At 42.4% G+C, this 20642-nt stretch overlaps 1 protein-coding gene across 5 annotated transcripts in view; it reads left to right on the plus strand.

Annotated features, from left to right (window-relative positions):
* The first annotated feature begins 309 nt into the window (after positions 1–309).
* LOC107267130 (sodium channel protein Nach) overlaps positions 310–20642 on the plus strand; it is a 29886-nt gene continuing 9553 nt past the window's right edge. The window contains exons 1-3 of one of the 5 annotated variants that reach the window (XM_015738421.2): positions 310–955; positions 10522–10673; positions 15772–15912. In XM_015738421.2, coding sequence (XP_015593907.1) covers positions 905–955; positions 10522–10673; positions 15772–15912 — 344 coding nt within the window. In that variant the 5' untranslated portion in view covers positions 310–904. Of the gene's footprint in view, positions 956–10521; positions 10674–15771; positions 15913–19905; positions 20024–20642 lie in introns of those variants that run through there. The other 4 variants (XM_015738420.2, XM_025084341.1, XM_015738423.2 and 1 more) reach the window with 4 other exon arrangements.

The following is a 20642-nucleotide window of genomic DNA, read 5'->3' on the forward strand; positions in this document are numbered from 1 at the left end:
GATTCGTCGGCAGCGGTCATTTTGTATCTCCACCATAAAAGTTACTTTTCTGGCGTATACATGGACATTCTTGATCAGTTCTCTCAATAACGCAGGGAACACTATTTCCATAAGACTAGTTTTCTTGTAAATGGTACCTTAGAATAAATACAAATTAGTTTTTACAATTTCATATCTATTGTCGAGTTTAATTCTCTCTATCTAGCAGCCCCGCGCACGAGTTCTTACCCATATTATATTTAATTATTGTAAACACAACTTAGCTTTATCTAACAGATTTTATAGTATATAATAATGATTTAAATTTTATAAGCATATCTAAGTAACGCAGGGTGATGCCAAATTGCGCACAAACCCAATTGGACACAAATGCGAATTTCTGCCTCCTGAGCGATATTGCACGAGTTTTTCAACGATATTGTAAGTTATCTTTATATGACGGAGCCTTTTCAAACATTTAATGATCTCTTTAGTCGATATACTTATCCACTAACCTACCCAGTCTCCGACATTTGAACATTCCACCCTATCCTAACCTTACATAACCAAACCTAGCGTAAACTAATGTTAAACTACATACAATATACTATAATAAGACATCGTTCCTACCTAATTCTATTCCATCTATTTAAAAGTGTACAGAATTTGGAGTAAAAAGTCATTTGTGTCCAATTGGCCTATGCGTTAGTGGGTCCTCTCCAGTAAAGCATAAAGTATTTCTAATAAATTTTTTGCAAAAACGTAATGGCAGTGGCTTTACAGGTTGGTGTGGTTGCTGTGTACTATATTGTCAACAGCAGCAGCCTTCGGAACTATCTTCATAGTATGGAACAAGTTTCAAACAGAGCCAACTTTTACCGGCTTTAGCGAACAAACTGAATTTGCGGATCAATATTTCCCCGGAATGATGCTTTGCGTAAACTGGACTTTTCTCAATCAAACAGAATTAAGTGAGGTACGATTCTTGAGCCGTTATTATTTCTATATTGTTTTCATAATCACACGGAATTCGCATTTACCATGAAATTGTAATTTTACGTGTAGCATTAACTATAATTTTTTAAACAGTATACCATTGCCAACAGTCAGTAGCCTCACTGGAATTGCAGATTCAGCACGATACCCAGTGCATTGCTCGTGTCATCTGCCCAACTGTTTAGTTGACTGCATTCCTTAGATCCTAACAATACCTAAGAGCATCATTAAAGAAAGATTATATAGGACTACAAAGATCGGACTACACATTGTCACTTGTGGCTCTAACCGTTAGAGTATTAGATCCAGTGTAATATTCGTAATCTGCCCTACATACAGAATCATTATTACATACCCAAGGGAACAAGCTGGATCGGTTACCGGGCAAAATTGAGCTGCACAGATTTGGCTTTTCCAGATTTTAGTAACGCGTCTACTAGACATTTTCTGTTCCACTAAATTCTTTTTATCTTATCCTCACATATAATCAGACTTTGTAATTCACTATTAAAAGCTCTATTCCGAATTTCTCATTATCCAACCAAACAAACACTGTAAACAATAATCATTTATTGAAAGTTATTGATTTATTTGTAATAATATGTCGCAAATCCAAATTTCCTCGCGTATTAAATTTCTACAACCCATCTTTTATTGACGTTAAATTAGTGAAAATTCAGGAACAATGTTTTTTTTTCAGTAAAAAATTCATTACTCTGCCATTTTTCAATATTAAGGGCTACAATTTGAGGATTGTACGCACAACATATACCACTACCATAAAAAAATAACGGTATCCGCCGATCATTCAAAAAGTATATTTATTTTGCAAAATTACTGGAGGGAAAAATGAAAAAATTACAAATCATAAAATTTATTTTTTTTGTGTTTTATTAGCTTCTACATACATATTTACGTATAGAAAAGTGAAAAAAAAAAATATTATTTTTATGTTACTTGAACAAAAACTTTGAATTCTATTTTATTGACCAACACACGTCATGCAAGCATGCAACTTCTTCCAGCAATTCACTCCGCTGAATTCTCGTCCGAAAATTGTACATCTGAAGAAAATAAAAAATTCATACATTTTTTTTTCTTACAAGAATATCAAAAATTTACCTTTATTTTGTCTATTGACACCATAAAAACCTCGATCCAAAAACAAGAAGATCCGTGCCGAGCAACGGTTGCGGCCACATTGGGGTAACTAGTTACCCCACGCCGAGAAAACGAACGCGCAAAGCGCCATCATGCGTTTTTTCCGCTTCCTATGTAATGGAGTCACATCTCACACTTATCTACTACTGGCAGATGTCGTTACTTGTATCAATTTCAAAGGTTTTAGACCTCTAATTTCACTTTTTCTGATCCTGGGGTAACTAGTTACCCTCAGTGGCCGCTAAGGGTTAAAGAAATGTTCGAGAAGCTTACAGCAGAAACAGGATACTCGCGAGATCAAATTTATAACTGCGATGATACTGGCCTAAATTTTAGAATAATGCCTTCTAAGATATTGGGCCTTGAAAGAAGCCGCGGTTGCTCGGGGGTATAAGAAGAATTAAAAAATGATTACCATTTTAGCATGCAGTAATGCGTCCGGAACACACAAACTGCCACTAATATGTATCGGGAAATCGGCTAAACCTGGAGCGATCAAATACATCAAACCTGAAGCCTTGCCAGTGCACTACACGCATCAAAAGAGTGCTTCGATAAATCGCGATCTTTTTCAAAAATAGTGTAACGATCCACCCTTATACCACCCTATCCTCTATCCTTTTTCCCTCCCAATCATCCATTCTCGATGATTGATACGTCAAGAGCCCCACATAAGAGTGCATAGCGCACTGTGGATGTGCATAACAGTATCTGAGAGAACTCCTCAAATCCTAGAATTCCTCAATAATCTTATCGACCTCTCACAGCGACGCCGATAAAGGAAAGGGAAGACAGGACTTTTAAATATCTAATATTGCGTAATTCCCTTGAATCTGGTCACAGCGACAGTCATGAGGATATAATATTAGAAATTATTACTTTTAATATTACTAGAATCCGAAATACAGTCGACAGACTGAAACCAAAAGCGTTTCCCTCCCAATCATCCATTCTCGATGATTGATACGTCAAGAGCCCCACATAAGAGTGCATAGCGCACTGTGGATGTGCATAACAGTATCTGAGAGAACTCCTCAAATCCTAGAATTCCTCAATAATCTTATCGACCTCTCACAGCGACGCCGATAAAGGAAAGGGAAGACAGGACTTTTAAATATCTAATATTGCGTAATTCCCTTGAATCTGGTCACAGCGACAGTCATGAGGATATAATATTAGAAATTATTACTTTTAATATTACTAGAATCCGAAATACAGTCGACAGACTGAAACCAAAACAAACAAATGCCCAGACGCTATAAGCCGGCACGCGCCGAAGACAATAGAAATACCAGTAAGCCGGTACTCGAAGAAAACCGCTAATTGAATCAGTCAAATCAAATAGTGAAATCAAATCGTCAATCAAAATATTGAAACCAAAAAGCGACGTTAACACCTCGGGTGGATACAAATCGTTATCCCCACTAGTTTTAACGTATGCCTATCGAGGATATAAGCAGCGGCTTCCTCGATAGGAATCCATTCGATTCATTCGTGTCTCTGTAGACTAATCAACTAGATACTTGTGCACCACTAGACGACAAGAACCCACCAGAATCCACATCACCAAAAACTCTTCCGAAGTGAAGATACAGCGAACGGGGGTCATTGTGACCATCTGTGGGTTTTGATCTTACGACACCTATTTCCCGCTGGACCACAGTCTTCGGACGCATTGTGCACTCTGCTGTATTGTGGCCGCAGCTCCTTCTTTCCCAATCCCTAAAGTGAATGGTTCGGCGAACGGAGATCATTCTGATTATCTGTGGGTTCTGAATCTTCACTGCTATCACTGCCCGCTGTGTCACAGTCTTCGGACGCATCGTGCACTCTGCTGTATTGTGACACTAGCTCACCCTTTCCTACAGTGATTGATTCAGCGAACGGGGGTCATTGTGGCCATCTGTGGGTCCTGAATCCTCACTCTCCAGACCTCAGCTACGCCACAGTCTTCCGACGCATTGTGCACTCTGCTGCATTGTGGTGATAGCACTCTCATCCCCACTCCAAAGATAATTGGCTCGGCGGACGGGGATCATCGTGATCACCTGTGGATCCCGAATCGTTATCATCCTCACCTTCAACTGGACCACGGTCTTCGGACGCATTGTGCACTCTGCTGTATTGTGATTCCAGCTACCTCTCTCTCCATCCCAAACGGCTAGCAGAGAGAGAGTACACAAACAAAAACACTTCTTGTCGCCTATGGTACTACTGGCAAGCTGGAGACAATTATAAAGTGTGTGTATGTGTCAGAGAGAGCAAAATAGAATATTAAGGATACCTAGTGTGTAACTTATAGGAGAATATATCATTATTCTTTTTATCTTAAAAACTCCAGTGTCTAAATTGTTACTGAAGACGCCTGCCCAGTGCACAAACCGTACATTCAAAAATCACGAAACGTCTCAATAGTTTTTCGAAAAATGTTTTCCCTCGGTTGAAAGGTTTTTGAGAAAATAATGGTCTACCCAGAAAAGCGATTTTGTTACTGGACAATGCTTCATTGCACCCGAACGAGTAGATTCTTAGAAGTGAAAATATCATTGCCAAGTTTTTGCCACCAAATATGACCTTCATTGGACAACCGATGGACCAGGGCGTACTGGAAACGTTCAAACGTCATTACCGACGTTTTTTACTTCAAGAAATTCTGGAAAAAAGTAGCGAGAGTAGTACACTTAACACGTTAAGCGCCACGCTGGTCCCAAGGGACCGATGCAAGACTTTCCGTTCAGGCCTCGCCGGCCCTAACGGACCGGCGGCAGACTTTTCGTTCGTGTTATCATCGCGCGCGTGTCGGTCCTTCCGTACTTGTGAGACTGAACGTTTAATTTAGGCGGGATCGTTTTTATTCGGTCAATGCTTTAAGGAAAACAATATAATACTTAAAAACATTTATGTAATTTATTAAAACATCTGTTTATACTCTGGCTCGCCTATCGGCGAGCGGCCCGGCAGGGCCCGCCTGTCGGCTAACTGTGGCGTGAACGGAACAGCATATGAATTCGGTGTGACGCTTAACATGTTAAAGAGTGCTTGCTTGCAATAAACATGAAAAGCGTCATTTAGCGGTTAGTTCAAGGTTGGGATGCTATCCAAAGGCTCACGCTCGAGAAATCATGGCCGAAAATCTTGCATTCTAACAACCAAAGCGATGAAATTGCAGACGATATAGATTTGCATAGTTTCAAGCAGCAAATTGTGCAAACGTCGAGAGAAACGGGGGGACGATCGTGAACATGAACTTACTGACGACGAAATTGGCCAATTCGAAAATACTGGAGACGAAATAGAAGACAACGAAAAGGAAGAAAGTCCGCGAATTAACCACGAACAAGGATTAAATGAGCTTGAACATGAGCTCTTAAATATGTCAAAGAACAGTCGGAAAGTACTGCAAGTGACCTCTTATTGATGAAACCATGACGAGATATTGCAGCTAGAAAAAGAATTAGCAAGTTGAAAGAGCTATTACTGCATTCTTAAGCCACGCTAGTAGCAACTAACGCTTCTTTATGTACACCAAAGATTGACGAACGTTCGTTAGACTCCCACGTTTATATGCTGATGTGGTTAAATTTTATGTTACTATTTCAAATATATCAAAATATTAAAAGTTTTGAATTGTGTATGTTTACCGTATTTTCCGAGATTTCGCTTATCCCAGGTATTTCCTCCCCACATTACCTCGGATAAATGTATTTCTACTGTATTTCTTATTTTACTGCAGAGTTTTCAGATTACCTGGACATCATCGATGAACAAAATATACTTATAACTCTCCCTAACAGCACGCTCTGTAGTAACAGAGTTCCCTGAATCTGCTGTGCACGAAAGTCCGAGAGGTGAAGATATTATCCCGTCTATTTGGTAGTTAACTATGTGCGCATGCACGCCAAAAGTCGTCTAGCAACTTGCGGGAAGAATGTTGCGCGGCTGTGGGGTATTCCCTACAAGGTCATGGTGTCTAGTAGCACCCAATTCTGGTCCCAACCGTGTACTCTTAGGGAGAGTCGACTGTATTATACATTTTATTTTTATATCAATAGTAAATATTAATCCACACAAACACATTAAATTTATTTCGTATTACCAACAAGAGACGTTTGAACGAATTTATGATGACTCAAGAACTAAACATCAATAAAATAATCTATTTTCTATTTTTACCTATAGGGGAGAAGCGACTGGTCTGCCGCGTTCGTTAATGTAGCATACACTTATTTTTGTAGAATCCGATTTCATAGAACGTTTAACCAATTCGTATTAAAATATATGTATTATGACGTATGCCGTCCACCAGAGTCGCCTACAAATAATACGCGGCTGCTCCCAACGTGCTGAAATCCGAAAAAGATCCGAAAATCTAACTGTTGGGCGCCATGTGCGGACTGTTCGCACCGACGTTCCCTTCTATGGCCGCTTCTTCACGGTCTCCCGGTTGCTTAGCTTCAGCTAGTTGAAAATGATAGAAGGGAACGTGGGGGCGACGAGAATCGAACAGTTCGGGGTATGTCGATGAAAACGCCGTTTGAAGTTTAAATTGTTCATTTATTCCAATAAGAAGAAAAGGGGTCAGTATAAACCGTCACGATGCATACGATAACTCCCCAACGGCAATCGCGGCCCTCCGTCCAGGACCACAGGGTGAACCTTTTCCATCGTCTCTAGCCTGCACTACCAACGGTTCGCGAGTTCCTCGCGACGCGGTTCGCAGCCCTATCAGCTCTAAAGGCGAACCTCTTTCCTGGCGGAGATCTTAGCAGGTCAGCGTACCGAATGTCTGGACCACCGAACTTCGCTCGGGCTCCGTGTGCACGACTATGCCCGGCTTTTCTCCGAGGGGAAAGCATACAATAAGAAAAGGTCAAGAAATAGAGGGTAAACCCCCACATAGTGATCAAGGCCTAAAAGTTAGTACAGGTCAATTAAAAGTTATTATTTATGTCTTCACGAAATCATCTAACAAAAGGAAGATGAGCTCGATCTAGAATCAGTTTCGAATCAGCAGTCATAGAGTCCAGTCATGAGTTGGAAGTCAAAAAGGTTCAGTCAGATGACAAAGTAGATCGTTCTATAAAACTTCAACTCAAAACAAAGATCTAAGTACTGTGACGTTGCATTTTCAAAAATGCACGCCACAAAAGTAGAGTCGTGGGAAGTTGGAGTGCGGGCTGGATTTACAGCTCGCTCTAGGATAAACGGCCACTGGTGAGGGTCGGGGAGCCACCTAGAAAATATAAGATCTGTAAATTAATTATATCTAATTTTAATCTATACCTATGAATGAGCCTACACTCACCCACACGGAAAATTGTGAAGCTGGATACCTGCGTGGGACGACATTACCGACCGCGGCGGAACTGCTATACCGACCGCTCGACCCGATTACCACTGCTAGAGCCCGCCAAATTCAAACCGCTCGACGCAGACCACCAATATCGCAGCCGCTACCAGCGTCAGAATTCCCTGTGAAGGGATTACCGTCTTACCTGTTCGCCTGTCACGAAACTCCTGCTGTCTCCGTCGAGGTATTCCTGTTACCTGACATCGGGATGCGAGTCCGGCGTAATCACACGTAGATTCACTGCGCTCAGAAGGAACACTCGAAATACCCAGGTGAAGGGCAACTTCATTTCTCCTTCCAGGGGATCGTTGTGCCCTGTGGGCACGATAAGGATTTTCCCAAAGTCGTGGAGCGAGGACCCGGTCAGCAACCTGCAAGGCACGGGAAGCTGTCACTCGGAGAGTTATCAAAATGTAAAATACGGATCATAGGAAAAGACCACTTACCTGCAGTCAAGATTCATACGCTACCTGTAGCCGCTAACCAACCTGGGTACCCGCATCGGCAATGTCCGGTCAAGTACGGAGGCTCGAAGGGATGTAACACCATTTTGGAGCATCTCAGCAGAACTTCAAAAGCACGGCACGACGAATACACTATCCAAACTTCGCGTCAATAACATGCGGACAGCGGCATGGCAACACGGGGGACGCCAGTACCGCCATCTATCGAAGCACTAGCGTACTATTTTTACCCAGAGGACTGTGCGACGGATGCGCACGCAACCGCTCGAACGTTTAAAGCTACCTAATAGAAGTAATGATACTAGATCCTGGCGATATATTATCAATACACATCTAGGATTGGCGGAAGTAATCGCGATGAATAATTAATCAATTGTAATCGGCAAAAATTGAGGATCGGGTGGGAGGATAGTACCCCGGGTGTCGCGAAAAGAAACGTAATCGTCCTCTTTCATCGTGGACCTTTCTACTAAGTGGACGTTTCCTCACTGCTCCAGAAAATCTACCGAAAGCTTCCTTTCTGTGGAATATCATTACTTCTATTATCTGGTAAGCACTCTTCCTTGTAACCGAGTACGAAACTCTTCACGCTACCTACGTGAGTAATATTGTTACACGCTACCTAGTAGCGAAAGGTTGACTAACGCCGGCCTAAGCAAGCGTCCATTGAAGAGCTTCGTGGCCGGATTATTAATTTAACTATGCTAGTTCGCGAGTGAAGTGTAATTTCCAGTAGTGGTAGTTTCCCCGATTACGGCCACGGCGAAGAGCCTGTCCGTTCGTTTTATTTTATTCTACGTTCTATTAATTCGCGTGAGTACACTTGTCCGGATATTTTCGTGAGCGTTAACGTACCTTTTGTTTTCTTGGTTGATCGGATCGCATGTAAGATTTCCTCGTATGGATAGTAATAAGAACGGCTACCTGAGATAGCATAAATCCCGCCGCGTCTACCTCAGTCCTTGGGACTCTTGAAATTCACGAGAATAGGAGTCAGTCGGCAAGTCATTTCACGCTGCCGAGAATAGCATAAACTCTCTTAGTAATCGGAGCCTATCCGAGGGTCGACCACGCGGTCTGGTCTCGTATCGAATAGTTATTGTTATGATTTTCCGTGTTTTCTTTATTATATGACTGTGCGGTGATCTTACCGTTTGACCATTGATTTACCCTCTTTTTTTTTTAAGTATTGTGCCCATGGAATTATTTTTTTATCCTTTGGATTGTTTGTGTTACCTGAAATGCGAAAGGGGACTATTTAAGCGTAATAGTGTAATCGGCGTATTAGCCGGAATTCGCGCGTTCGTTACATTACGTCTTCTCGCAGGCCGTGAGTACTTCTTTATCAAATTCCTTTTTGCGTGTACGTACTCTTTCCGCTACCTGTCTCTGGGCCCGTGTACCAAGAACTACGCTCGTTACCTGTAAGGGCTATCGGCTACCTTTTGGCCCTTTACCAACATCTGTAATCACTAAATATTACCGCGACTACCTCTGGTAGCCTTTTTCGTATCTCTGTCGGGTTTTCTGTTGTTATCATTTATGTCTCATAGTTAGGGAAAATAAATTGTTCAGTTTTTGGTTACGTAAAACTGGCTTACGGCTATTACTTCCTAATTAACCTCTCCTATACCTTTCGGGGCTGTGCTAGTCAGACTTCCGCGACGCATCGGTCCTAGTATCGTTAGATTTTTGTCTCTTATCGCTATCTTGGTGCATCTCGTTACCGTTTCCTCGTGGCTTCACTGAATGCCTGTCGCCCACCGGCATATCTCTCAGGTTTATATGTCGCTTACGGATTCGAAGATATTGGACCGATCGAGCGAAGGTACTTTTTGTTTCCGGGTCTAGTTATCGTGACTCAATCTTAAGGAATCCGAGAACAGGTGCTACACTACAAATTCTAAAAATCTTTTTAAGTCTTTTGTCGCCGATTCCAAATTCGAATTCAACAGTTAAACAGCGTATTAAAAATCTATTTTAATAACGTAAGTTATCTTATTTTACCTTTAAATTAAATTATTGTGTTGAAACTCTAATTTCCTGTACGCAACTTTATTGCAAAATGTTCTATTAACAATCTTCATTCGATTCTTAAACCAACTCCTGTCCCTGTTCAATCATCACGAAATTTCCTAATTCATGGTCAAGTGCAGCACTTCGTAAGTAGAAGTTCAGTTTTATCAGTTTTCCTAAAGGTTTCCTATTGTGGATTTAAATTTCTATCCGCAGTCGATAATAATTCGATCTGTACGAACAGTCTCATGACCGTCAACGATATAGGGTGCAAGTAACTGGCCGATCCCGGGTTAATTTTCGAAAGTTTAGACCCTAAACAGGTCATTGTGATCATCCTCTAACTATCAATACACCGATCGTGTATAATCGTTAATTGGATGTCACATCAGTAACATTTATTAACTGTAGTTATCTGCAATGTGAAGAATTCTATATCGTTTTATGTCATTAAGGTGACCTTCCCTGTGTGTTGATGAAAATTCATTACTACTAAAATGTCTAATTAATAAGTTTTAGTTATAAATTAATAAAAATACCTTTTCATTTTATTAGGATGAGAAAGTATTTTACGAACAGATATATGAATGGAATTGGAAGCCTATTAACACTACAAAAGGAAATAATATACCGGATGGTGGATACAAAACTACTTTTGAGCAACGGACACCTTCATGTGATACAATTTATCGTAATTGTATGGTTGGGTAAATATTATACTTATAATTTTGGCTAACTATTATTATAGCATTTCATTTCATTTGAAATTCCGTTACGATAACTTAGACATCATTTTTATTTATTATATAATTATCCTACCAGCATGGCCTACAAATTATCGATCATGAACCCTTCACAACCAAAACTTATCCAGTGCCGATGGCCTACCGAAAAAAAGTAGACGCCGAGATAGAAAAAATGCTCAAAGATGGCATCATCCAGCGATCTACAAGTCCGTACGTCAATCCCCTGGTGTCAGTCGTGAAGAAAGACGGAAGAATTCGACTATGCCTTGATTAGAGAAGACTGAATAGCATCTTAGTGGAAGACCACGAGATCATGCTGCCAACGGAAGTACTATTCCAGCAATGTGGAGGCGCGAAAATAATGTCCTCACTCGACTTAACCAGCAGCTTCTGGCAAGTGCCACTGCACCCAGATTCATGCAAGTATACTGCGTTCACACACCGAGGTAGATGCTACGAATTCACCGTAACGCTCTTCGGACTCAAAAGAAGCACAGCCAGCTTGGTCCAAGGATTATAACCAGTTCTCAGAGGAATCGGCGATCACATTATAAATGTCGTCGATTACATCCTCTGTATATCATCATCCTTCGAGGAGCACCTAAAACATTTGGAAGAATTATTCAGGAGACTGCAGGAACATGGACTCACTCTCAAATTCAAGAAATCAAAGTTCATGAGAGAAAGGGTTACCTTCCTGGGTCACATATTAACTCCACAAGGATCCCGAAAAAACAAAGGCGATCCAAGAATATCCAACGCCGAAGAATTTAAAACAACTAAGAGTTGTTAGTACCGCGATAGTAAAACGATAGTACCGCTCTTGGAATTACTCAAAGGAAAAAGCAAGTGGTCATGGACAGAAATCCAACAGGAAGTATTCGAAGAAACGAAAATCGCATTCTGCAATGACGTACTTCTGCACTACCCAGACCAAAGGAAGCCATACTATCTCCAGACGGACGCAAACGACTACGCACTAGGAGCAGTATTGTTCCAGAGGAATAAAGATGGAGAAGGTAAAGTAGTATGCTTTGCCAGCCGTACTCTAAAAGGGGCCGAAATTGGCTATTACACCACAGAGAAGGAAAATCTGGCCATAGTATGGGCGCTGTAGAAATTCCCCACTTACCTCTTGAGAGCAAAGATCTTCATAATTACGGATCACCTAGCTCTCTCACTCCTGAAGAACTGTCGACTAGTCAGCGCTAGACTCGCCAGATTGATCTTAGCCATTCAAGACTACGACGTCGAGATCAAACACTGCCCAGCAAAACTGAATATGGTAGCAGACGCCCTCAGCAGACCGGGGCAAGAAGAACGAAGAAAGAGTAAGAAAGTAATCCAAATCAACAGATTAGCTAGACAACTATCAGAAAACTTTATAGAAATAATGGAGAAACTCGCAGAGCATCAGAAAAAGGATCCAAAGTTCCAGCAGATTCAAGAAACTCTAGAGAAGGAAGACTCTGGGGAAGAACCCTACAAAATAATCAATGACATCGTCTTCAAAAATCAAGATGAAACATGGAAGGCCATGATACCAGAACAAAAGGTAGATGCAATCATCAAAGAATGCCACGAGGTATATGGACACATAGGAGCATAAAAATGCTACCACATACTCAAGGAAGACTTCTACTATCCAAAATTCGACGTCAGCGAACGTCATAGTGCCGGCGCTGTCTGCTACTCTCCAAAATCCACATCACCAAAAACCCTTCCGAAGTGAAGATACAGCGAACGGAGGTCATTGTGACCATCTGTAGGTTCTGATCTTCACAATACTTGTTTCCCGCTGGACCGAAGTCTTCGGACGCATTGTGCACTCTGCTGTATTGTGGCCCCAGCTCCTTCTTTCCTATTCCCTAAGTTAAATAGTTCAGCGAACGGGGGTCATTGTGATCATCTGTGGGTCTTGAATCCTCACTCTCCCGACCGCTGCTGCACCACAGTCTTCGGACGCATTGTGCACTCTGCTGCATTGTGGTGATAGCACTCTCATCCCCACTCCAAAGATAATTGGCTCGGCGAACGGGGATCATTGTGATCACCTGTGGGTCCCGAATCATTATCACCCTTACCTTCAACTGGACCACGGTCTTCGGACGCACTGTGCAATCTGCTGTATTGTGGTTCCAGCTACCTCTTTCCATTCCAAAAGGCTAATAGAGAGAATACGTACACAAAAACACTTCTTGTCGCCTACGATACGACTATCAAACGAGATACAATTATAAAGTGTGTGAATGCGTGTGAAAGAAACAAAATAGAATATTAAAGATACCTAGTCTGTAACTTATAGAACAATATATCATTATCTTTTATTTTAGAAACTCCAGTGTCTAATTGTTTCTGAAGACGCCTTACCAGTGCACAAACCCCATAGAAAGTCTCGTCATTCCTAAGACTCCAAAATCACGAAACGTCTCAATATATAACGTTTCTTCTTCCATGGTAAACTTGGTACGTAGCAGACGAAAACAGTGCAGCAAAGTGAATGTTTCATTTTTCTCTTCCGAACGGACATTGAGTTCCAGATTTTTTAGAAATATGTAACACGTTTTGACATGTGAGCGTTTCAAGAAATGGTCGACGGCTGATCGCTTTTCGGCATACTGGGTTCCTATTATAGCCACTGTCAATCTTTCTATTATACACGAATCTCATGATCATATCGACCTAATGTGCAGTCTTATCGTTACGATTTGTCCTTGAAAGTTGACCAGGTCTCCGTCTTCATCGACTATTCGAAGCTGCAGGGGATCTACCGTCTTGGTACCGATCGGTAGATAAATGACGTACGATGACACCTTCATGATCTTGCAGTATCTGGATACTACGACAGGAAAGAATTCGTGTATGGTGTGCACTTTACGTTTATTGATACAAGCACCCGTAGTGATGTTGCATTCAACTCGCAGATCCTTTACCTTAACAATGGCTAATGATACGTCAGACGTATCAAGAGACTCGGTCGAGTTCCGTACCAAGTACAGGCAACCCGCCGTACAAGGCACGGCCAGCCGAGACTCTTTACTCGAAGCATCTTTTGTATCTGTGTTTTGACTCAAATAACTTATGAACGGCAATGTATGAGAAAAAGTTATTGATACATTCACTATAGGAATCGAGGGTTCTGAATCGATTGCCACCAAGTTCAATACGATTAGTGTACGAGATTAGGCCGTATTCACATGGCGAGCGAGATGATTTTATTTTAGGTCCATTGTCGTTGTCGTCGTCATCGTCGTCGTCTTCGCACATCCATCTACTTTTTTACACGACAGATGTCGCTGACTGCTTTGTCTTCCTTACCTATTTGTATTCTGGATGGTGTTGATAATTTACGAGTCACAACACAATCAAACACACTTTATACGTGAAGCTACCATTTACACCGCATTTCCAGTTAGTATAAATTTCAGAATAGTTAATAGCATTCATGCGGAGCACGTGTGTATGGGTGTACGTATGCGTGTCCTTCGAAATAGTTCCTCGTATTTTAGGTGACAGTTTTTACAGATATAGGATGTTCAGGTGTTCCTCTCCGTAGTTTCCTGTATTAATGCGTCGGACATGGAAGTCCAGAGTATCCAGATATTCCTCTCTGTAATTTCCTGTATCTAGATGTCGGACTTGGAGGTCCAGGGTATCCATGTGTTCCTCTTCGTAGTTTCCTGTATCTAGGTGCCAGTCATGGAAGTCCAGGGTGTCCAGGTGTTCCACTCTTAGTTTCCTGTATTTAGGTGTTGGGCGTGGAAGTCGATGGTGTCCAGGAAAGTGTGCAACTAGCGAGGCTTTGGCCTGACGCTCGAACCATAGCATCCCCTCGATTGTTTGCATGGGCTGAGGTACATAAATAATCCAGCGCGCTCTCCTCTCTTACGTTTACTACACGGCTTTAACAAGCTGGACACCATTAACGACGCTTATATACATTCAAGATTACATTTTCATTCAAAATGTGTGTATATCTTTATGCATTTCTAAAAAAAATAGACTTATAAATTAAATTTATATACCATTAAACATTTTCGACAACGCAATATATTTTTCTGATTAGCGACAGCACAATGCATTTACATTTTATATCTGTGAAAATATTGACTTCAGTGCTTAGAGCTTCTATGTCCCGTTGAGCAACAAAAACTTGTGATATACCCCAAAAAAACAGTTACGTGTAAAAAACTACGCCTAGTACAGGACTGCTGTACATTCCTCTAATAAGAAGTATTGATATCAGATTATTGAGGCCAAGTACATAAGTCACTACATGTTTGCCTATTATATGATCTAGCACAGGCCCATCATTTTAATTGTATTTTCAAAATTTCCTATAACGTTTTCACTACTCTTTTACATTACTACTGCTTCCTGTAGTTGATTATGATTTAATCCTCATTTAATAATTAATAAAACTTGTGACGCGATTTTTCAAATCACGGTCCCAAGGCGGTTCCGGTTACCGATACAGATAACGTTCTCGATTTCTGGTTCCCTTCAGGTCGCCACCCTGCTCAGAAGCTACGCTCTCGGGTTGATTCGTACAGTTATGTCAAGGCTCTCGTAAGATTTCGTTATTGTTTAGTTGAGGTCGAGGTGCTCGAATCTGCCGTGGGGAGATAGTCTCAACGTACCGAGTTGCCCGGCAGAGGAGAGTACCCGACGGAGACGGTTTTAAAATTTATTTCATATTTTAATCTTGGAAATCGATTCCTGATCATACTGCTGTAATGACGCTCAGTTACATAACTTGCTTCGTCGCCTTGCCTGTACGCTGGTTTGCTGTACTTGGCGAAGACTCAACCGCGTTTCTTAACCAGCGCCATCTGTTATGTAAAAAAAAAGTATTTGGAAATGTGAAGACGACGGAACTGAAATAAAATCATCTCGCTAAGGTGCGACGTTTTCTTGGTAGTAGAGTTAGTCAGATGGATTAACACTTAATTAGTTAAGCTGGTTTAGGAGATACCTTGAGGTATAACGCGTTGGAAATCCTACTAATAGAAAACTAACACTAACATGTACGTCTATATTTAAAATATTTTGCTTTCAGGGGTGATAGAATTCTATGCGATGACCTTTTTGTGAAAGAACTATCTCCGGTTGGCGCATGCTGCAGACTTATTCTTTCAAAATTAAACACCGATAGACCTTCGAAGAGCGTCACTTTTGAACCGATTAGTTATCCAATCAGGTAAGTTCCACTTACTGTCTGTTAGTTTCATCACTGAATAAACAGCAGACATTATAGTATCAATACCTAATATACCGAGTGTCCCTAAATTGCTTTATTCATGGCGTACAGTGCTATTCGGGGGGATATCGCTGTTCATGAAAGTGATCTTCCTTTTATTAAGAAGTGCTTAGTTTTCAATCTAGAGTCGTTTAAAGTTGGCCATTTAGAGCGAAGTGTCGGCAGAAATATAGGCATGTCCGATTTCTGATTTTTCTGCGCTTACGATTATTTTCAGTGTACATTGGTTTTTGAGATACACGCTGCCGTACATACTGTGACGTATTTTTACGCGATCGACCTCACCGGAAAATGCAAGCCGACCGGCGCACAACTTTACGCGATTCCTATGCGTTCCAGGTAACCCCGGGGCTAACAAATTTTACTCTCGAAATACCTAAGGTATTGTTGGGCGCCAGGTTCCAAAACGGGAACCACTTATCAATTTCTACAGTTTGTCTTCGCGTGCCTACGTTGGCTAACTCAGCTACGCGGAGGCGTCGGGGTTCGGAACAATAGGTCGGATAGGTCAGACGATCACGCGACACACAAAATCATTCGGACACTTCGATCTCAAATAAATGGTTCGGTTTATTAAAGAAAATGGGCGGCGCGAAGCGCGACGATTTTGTACAATACCGAATCGATGAGTTACAAAAAAAAATAATAATTAATATAGATCGAAAAGACAAAACCAAAGTACAATCAAAAGATAGTAACGGGTACTTCGCGTACCGTACGATTCAAAGCCAAAGTCGTAACGCGGCTAATCCGCGTTTACCACAATATGATGACCGACCGTCAAGGACCTGTACGCGTTCCACGCGTTACAAAATCAAAAGTTATAAATGCCTGACGGGCGGACGACAAGAAATAATTCGGAGACGTTACGAAATTCTAATTCGATAATAAGATCAAAACAAAAGTTCTAAACAAGTTCCCTGCCGTTCGACGGACCTTCGTGCCTTGGTCTAATTCGAGGGGGAGGGATCGTCCCTCCGCGTGTCCGTTACACGCGCGGTCAAAACTTACAAAAGCAAACAAAATTCGGTACCAAGATTTGCACGAAGTTACGTCGCTCGCAAAAGTCAGTTAGACTCGCTTACCGTGGTGTTCCCTTGTCGCGTAATTCCAGAAAACCAAAACGTCAGCCCAATGGCACTCAGTGCACTCGCGTACTCACAAATTCCAATCGAACAAAAACGTCTAACGTCTACGCGTGTCCAAGCAGAAATCTCTCGATCTTCACGCGCTTTGTCTTCGCGTGAAGGATAGCACCCCCTCCCTTTAGGCTAATGGGCGGCGATTCGCCCTGCGGACGAATCCTTCAACCCAGCGTCTTTGCCACGCGCCAGTTTCGAATATGTCATCGCGACAATTAATAATTTCCATCATATCTTGTAGACAATTCATACATCCTGGTCCTACGAAGAGTAACATTCGTTCTCGCGCGAGGGTGCACCAGGCGCCTCTGGAATCCCAACTCGGGAAAATATAATTATGCGCAAACTGACGATGGGCGGTATGCCATAGGGGTCGGTAGTGGTGCTCAGTCGGGTGGCGCTGTGTACGCCGCTTCCAGTCGTCGTGGTTGAGTACCAGCTGAGTAGAACGCGTTGCTGCCGCGTGACGTCAAGCTGTCCCGCGTTGCGCGCGCCTCCTGGGCCAGTAGAGCTGCTGTCTGCAGATAGCGCGAGTGTCGACCCTCGTGTGTCGCAGCTCCCTTCCTCCTGGGACTCCAGCTGGCTCTCCCTCTCTCTTTCTCCGCGTCTACACGGGCACGGCGAGTGAGCATCTATTCGAACTCCGGCAGAGTACACGCCAAACAAAAGAAAAATAATAAAATAATCTATCGTAATTTAAATTAGGCCCTTGCGGTCGGTGGATCCTGCCTGGACTTTGCAATGGTCTTTTAGGCCCGTATCGCGTTTCGGCGTGATTTTCCGCCGAGGACAAGACGGGTGAAATCCACCACGTCACAATACATACACTGACGTTACACGCGGGCTACAAATGACGCCCAATATAGAGCCTATGATCGATGCCCAAGTTCCGATCAGCGGAAGGGAGAGGGAGAGGTGCTGAACAGGATGCATGGGCAGTAGTGTTCTAGTGGAGCGAAAGTTGGGTATGACCATCTTGTAGAGTCAAGTAGAATCCCGTCTCTGCAGAGATAGGGTCCGGTCTTACTGGCAATGAGTAGTAAATTAGACAATTGCACGGGCTAATCCAAATTCCGTTGTCTGCGATGGCGTGAAGTCACTTTACATTACGAAAGCTACCGGCGTGGTAGAGGTGGTTGGCCAAGCAAATTCTGAGTAGCAAGGATTACGCTTGATGAGATGCTCTGTACCCGCATCTCGCGTTTAAGGGCGGAGGAGTTGCAATGTGGCCTTACAGAGCTAGAGGAGGGACCCCCCCCTCCTCCCTAGGAATGTCCGAAAAATAATCCCTAATCCATTAACGCTACTTGACAGCCCTCTGGAGAAATTGATTATAACGGAAGGAATCCGGACGTCTTTATTTCATTCCCAGGATATACACACCAAATTGCAGCTCTTCCCCACTTTCCAGAAGGACGGATGTATAGCACAAGTATCGGAGAGATCATTTATAGATCATTTGTAGATTATCGAGTGACCTGCGAGAGATCTCAGATTGATCCTCCCCATATGAAGCACTAGATAATTGAGACGAAAGATCCACTCGTAATCTACAATTAACCATTTGCAGTTACAAGATATTTAAATATTGGCTGTAGGGTAGTCTCATTTGTCTTGCGCGACATTCACATAAGAAAAAAAAATATATTTTATTCGCAACGATTCAAGAGACTCGGTCGAGTCTCGCGCCAAGTACAGGCAACCGGCTGTACAGGGCACAGCGCGCCGAGACTTTTTACTCGAGTCAACTCCTTATACCTGTGTTTGGAATGAAATATCTTATGAACCGCTATATATGATGAAAAGTTATTGATACATTCACTATAGGAATTGAAGGTTCTGAAGCGATTGCCACCAAATTCAATACGATTAGTGTACGAGATCAGGGCGTATTGAAATGGCGAGCGAGATGATTTTATTTCAGTTCCGTCGTCGTCGTCATCGTCGTTGTCGTCGTCGTCGTCGTCGTCGTCTTCGCACGTCCATCGCATTTGTGTCGTATGTGGAAGTCCAGGGTGTCAAAGTGTTCCGCTTCGTAGTTTCATGTGTCTAGGTCAAAGAGCCTAGACGGGATTAACTCAGATAAGTTTACGAAATCTCCAAAATAAAGGTAACGGAAAGTGCTCACCAACTACATCAGATATAGGATCGAGGAAATCGGTCCTCAGACTTCCTTCCTTCCTTCTCTATATACTATCCTCCACTCGATATCGGTTAGTCTTTGGTTTCGCTTCGCAATTTCAGTCAGTCGAATTCGGTTCGTCTTTGTTCACTTTAACAATTGTTACAATCAACCACTGGCTAAGATGCTCCAAACGGAAGTGAACGAGCCGGAATTCGTCGCTAGAGGAAGAGCCCTAGGGGCCCCCCTCCATAAATTAATAATTTATAATTCGCATGGTAGAGCGATAGCAAAATATAATAATACAGAATAGGTAAATCTAACGCTTGATAGTAGCCAGAGATGAAGCATTAGGCGGCTCGAGTCCGAAGATAGGCGGAGAGGGCCGAGCTGAGCGCGGGAATCCTTAGTGCGGCGGATCGTGAGTCCTTGGTGCGAGCAGCAAGATCCAGCGAAGAGTAGGCCCTAGTTTCTTCTCCGGGGGCCACTGATAACAGGAGCGTTAGGGAACGTTCGGCGACTGGGCGGCACGATAGAGGATTATCCTTTCCTCCTATCGGCGGCACGAGTGGCGAAGGCCCTTTTTTTGGCGGTCCGTATGGGCGGCCGGCAGAAGTAGTAGAGGGATCCCATCCCGGGCCTCCCTGGCTCCACGGAAGTCCTCCGGAACGAACAAGAGTTTGGTCTAGCCTCTGTCGATCGCTCGTCCGATAGCTCAGGAACTCTCATTGGCGGTCAGCTTCGTGCTCGTGGTATCGACGTAGATTCGCCCAGGACGGTAAAGAAGGTAAGCGAGTGCGAATAGGAAAGCTCGAAAATAAAAAATAAAAACGAAAAAAGCAGAAAGGCGGAACAGAAATAAGCAGAAAGGACGATAGGCGGAAACAGAGTGCCTAAACGATAAGCGAGACAAGCAAAGCCGTCTTTGGAATGTCGGGTGACTGACGTTTGGAAGATCGTTGCCGGTGGATAGTGTCTTTTCCCTACTCCTAGCAATCTTTGTGACTGAATTTCCGAAATTCACGTCACAATATATATATATATATATATATTATTATATATAAACCAATAATAATATTTTATTTTAATTATAGGTAATAGGTTTGGACAAGAATTGTAACGTTGTAATTGTTTACAGAAATCATAAATGCAGATAGATTAATTAATAAGTAATTATAATAGTGTATACTAAACGAAATAAGACAAAAATAAATAAAACGTATTACGTGTATTGTTGTGTGTGGCTTTTGGATTGAAGCTGTATTTTGTTATTTTTCGCTTTTTAGTGTAGTGACTTTTTGTGCTTTTTGAAGTCGGTTGAATTTTTTTTTAAAAAGTTTGTTTTTGAAAATCCTACCTTACGTGTCAGAGTTAGATTTCTATCGACTGACCCCCCCCCCCCCCCC

This window comes from Cephus cinctus, unplaced genomic scaffold (genome assembly GCF_000341935.2).
Source record: "Cephus cinctus unplaced genomic scaffold, Ccin1 Ccin1_scaffold0345, whole genome shotgun sequence".
NCBI lineage: Eukaryota > Metazoa > Arthropoda > Insecta > Hymenoptera > Cephidae > Cephus > Cephus cinctus.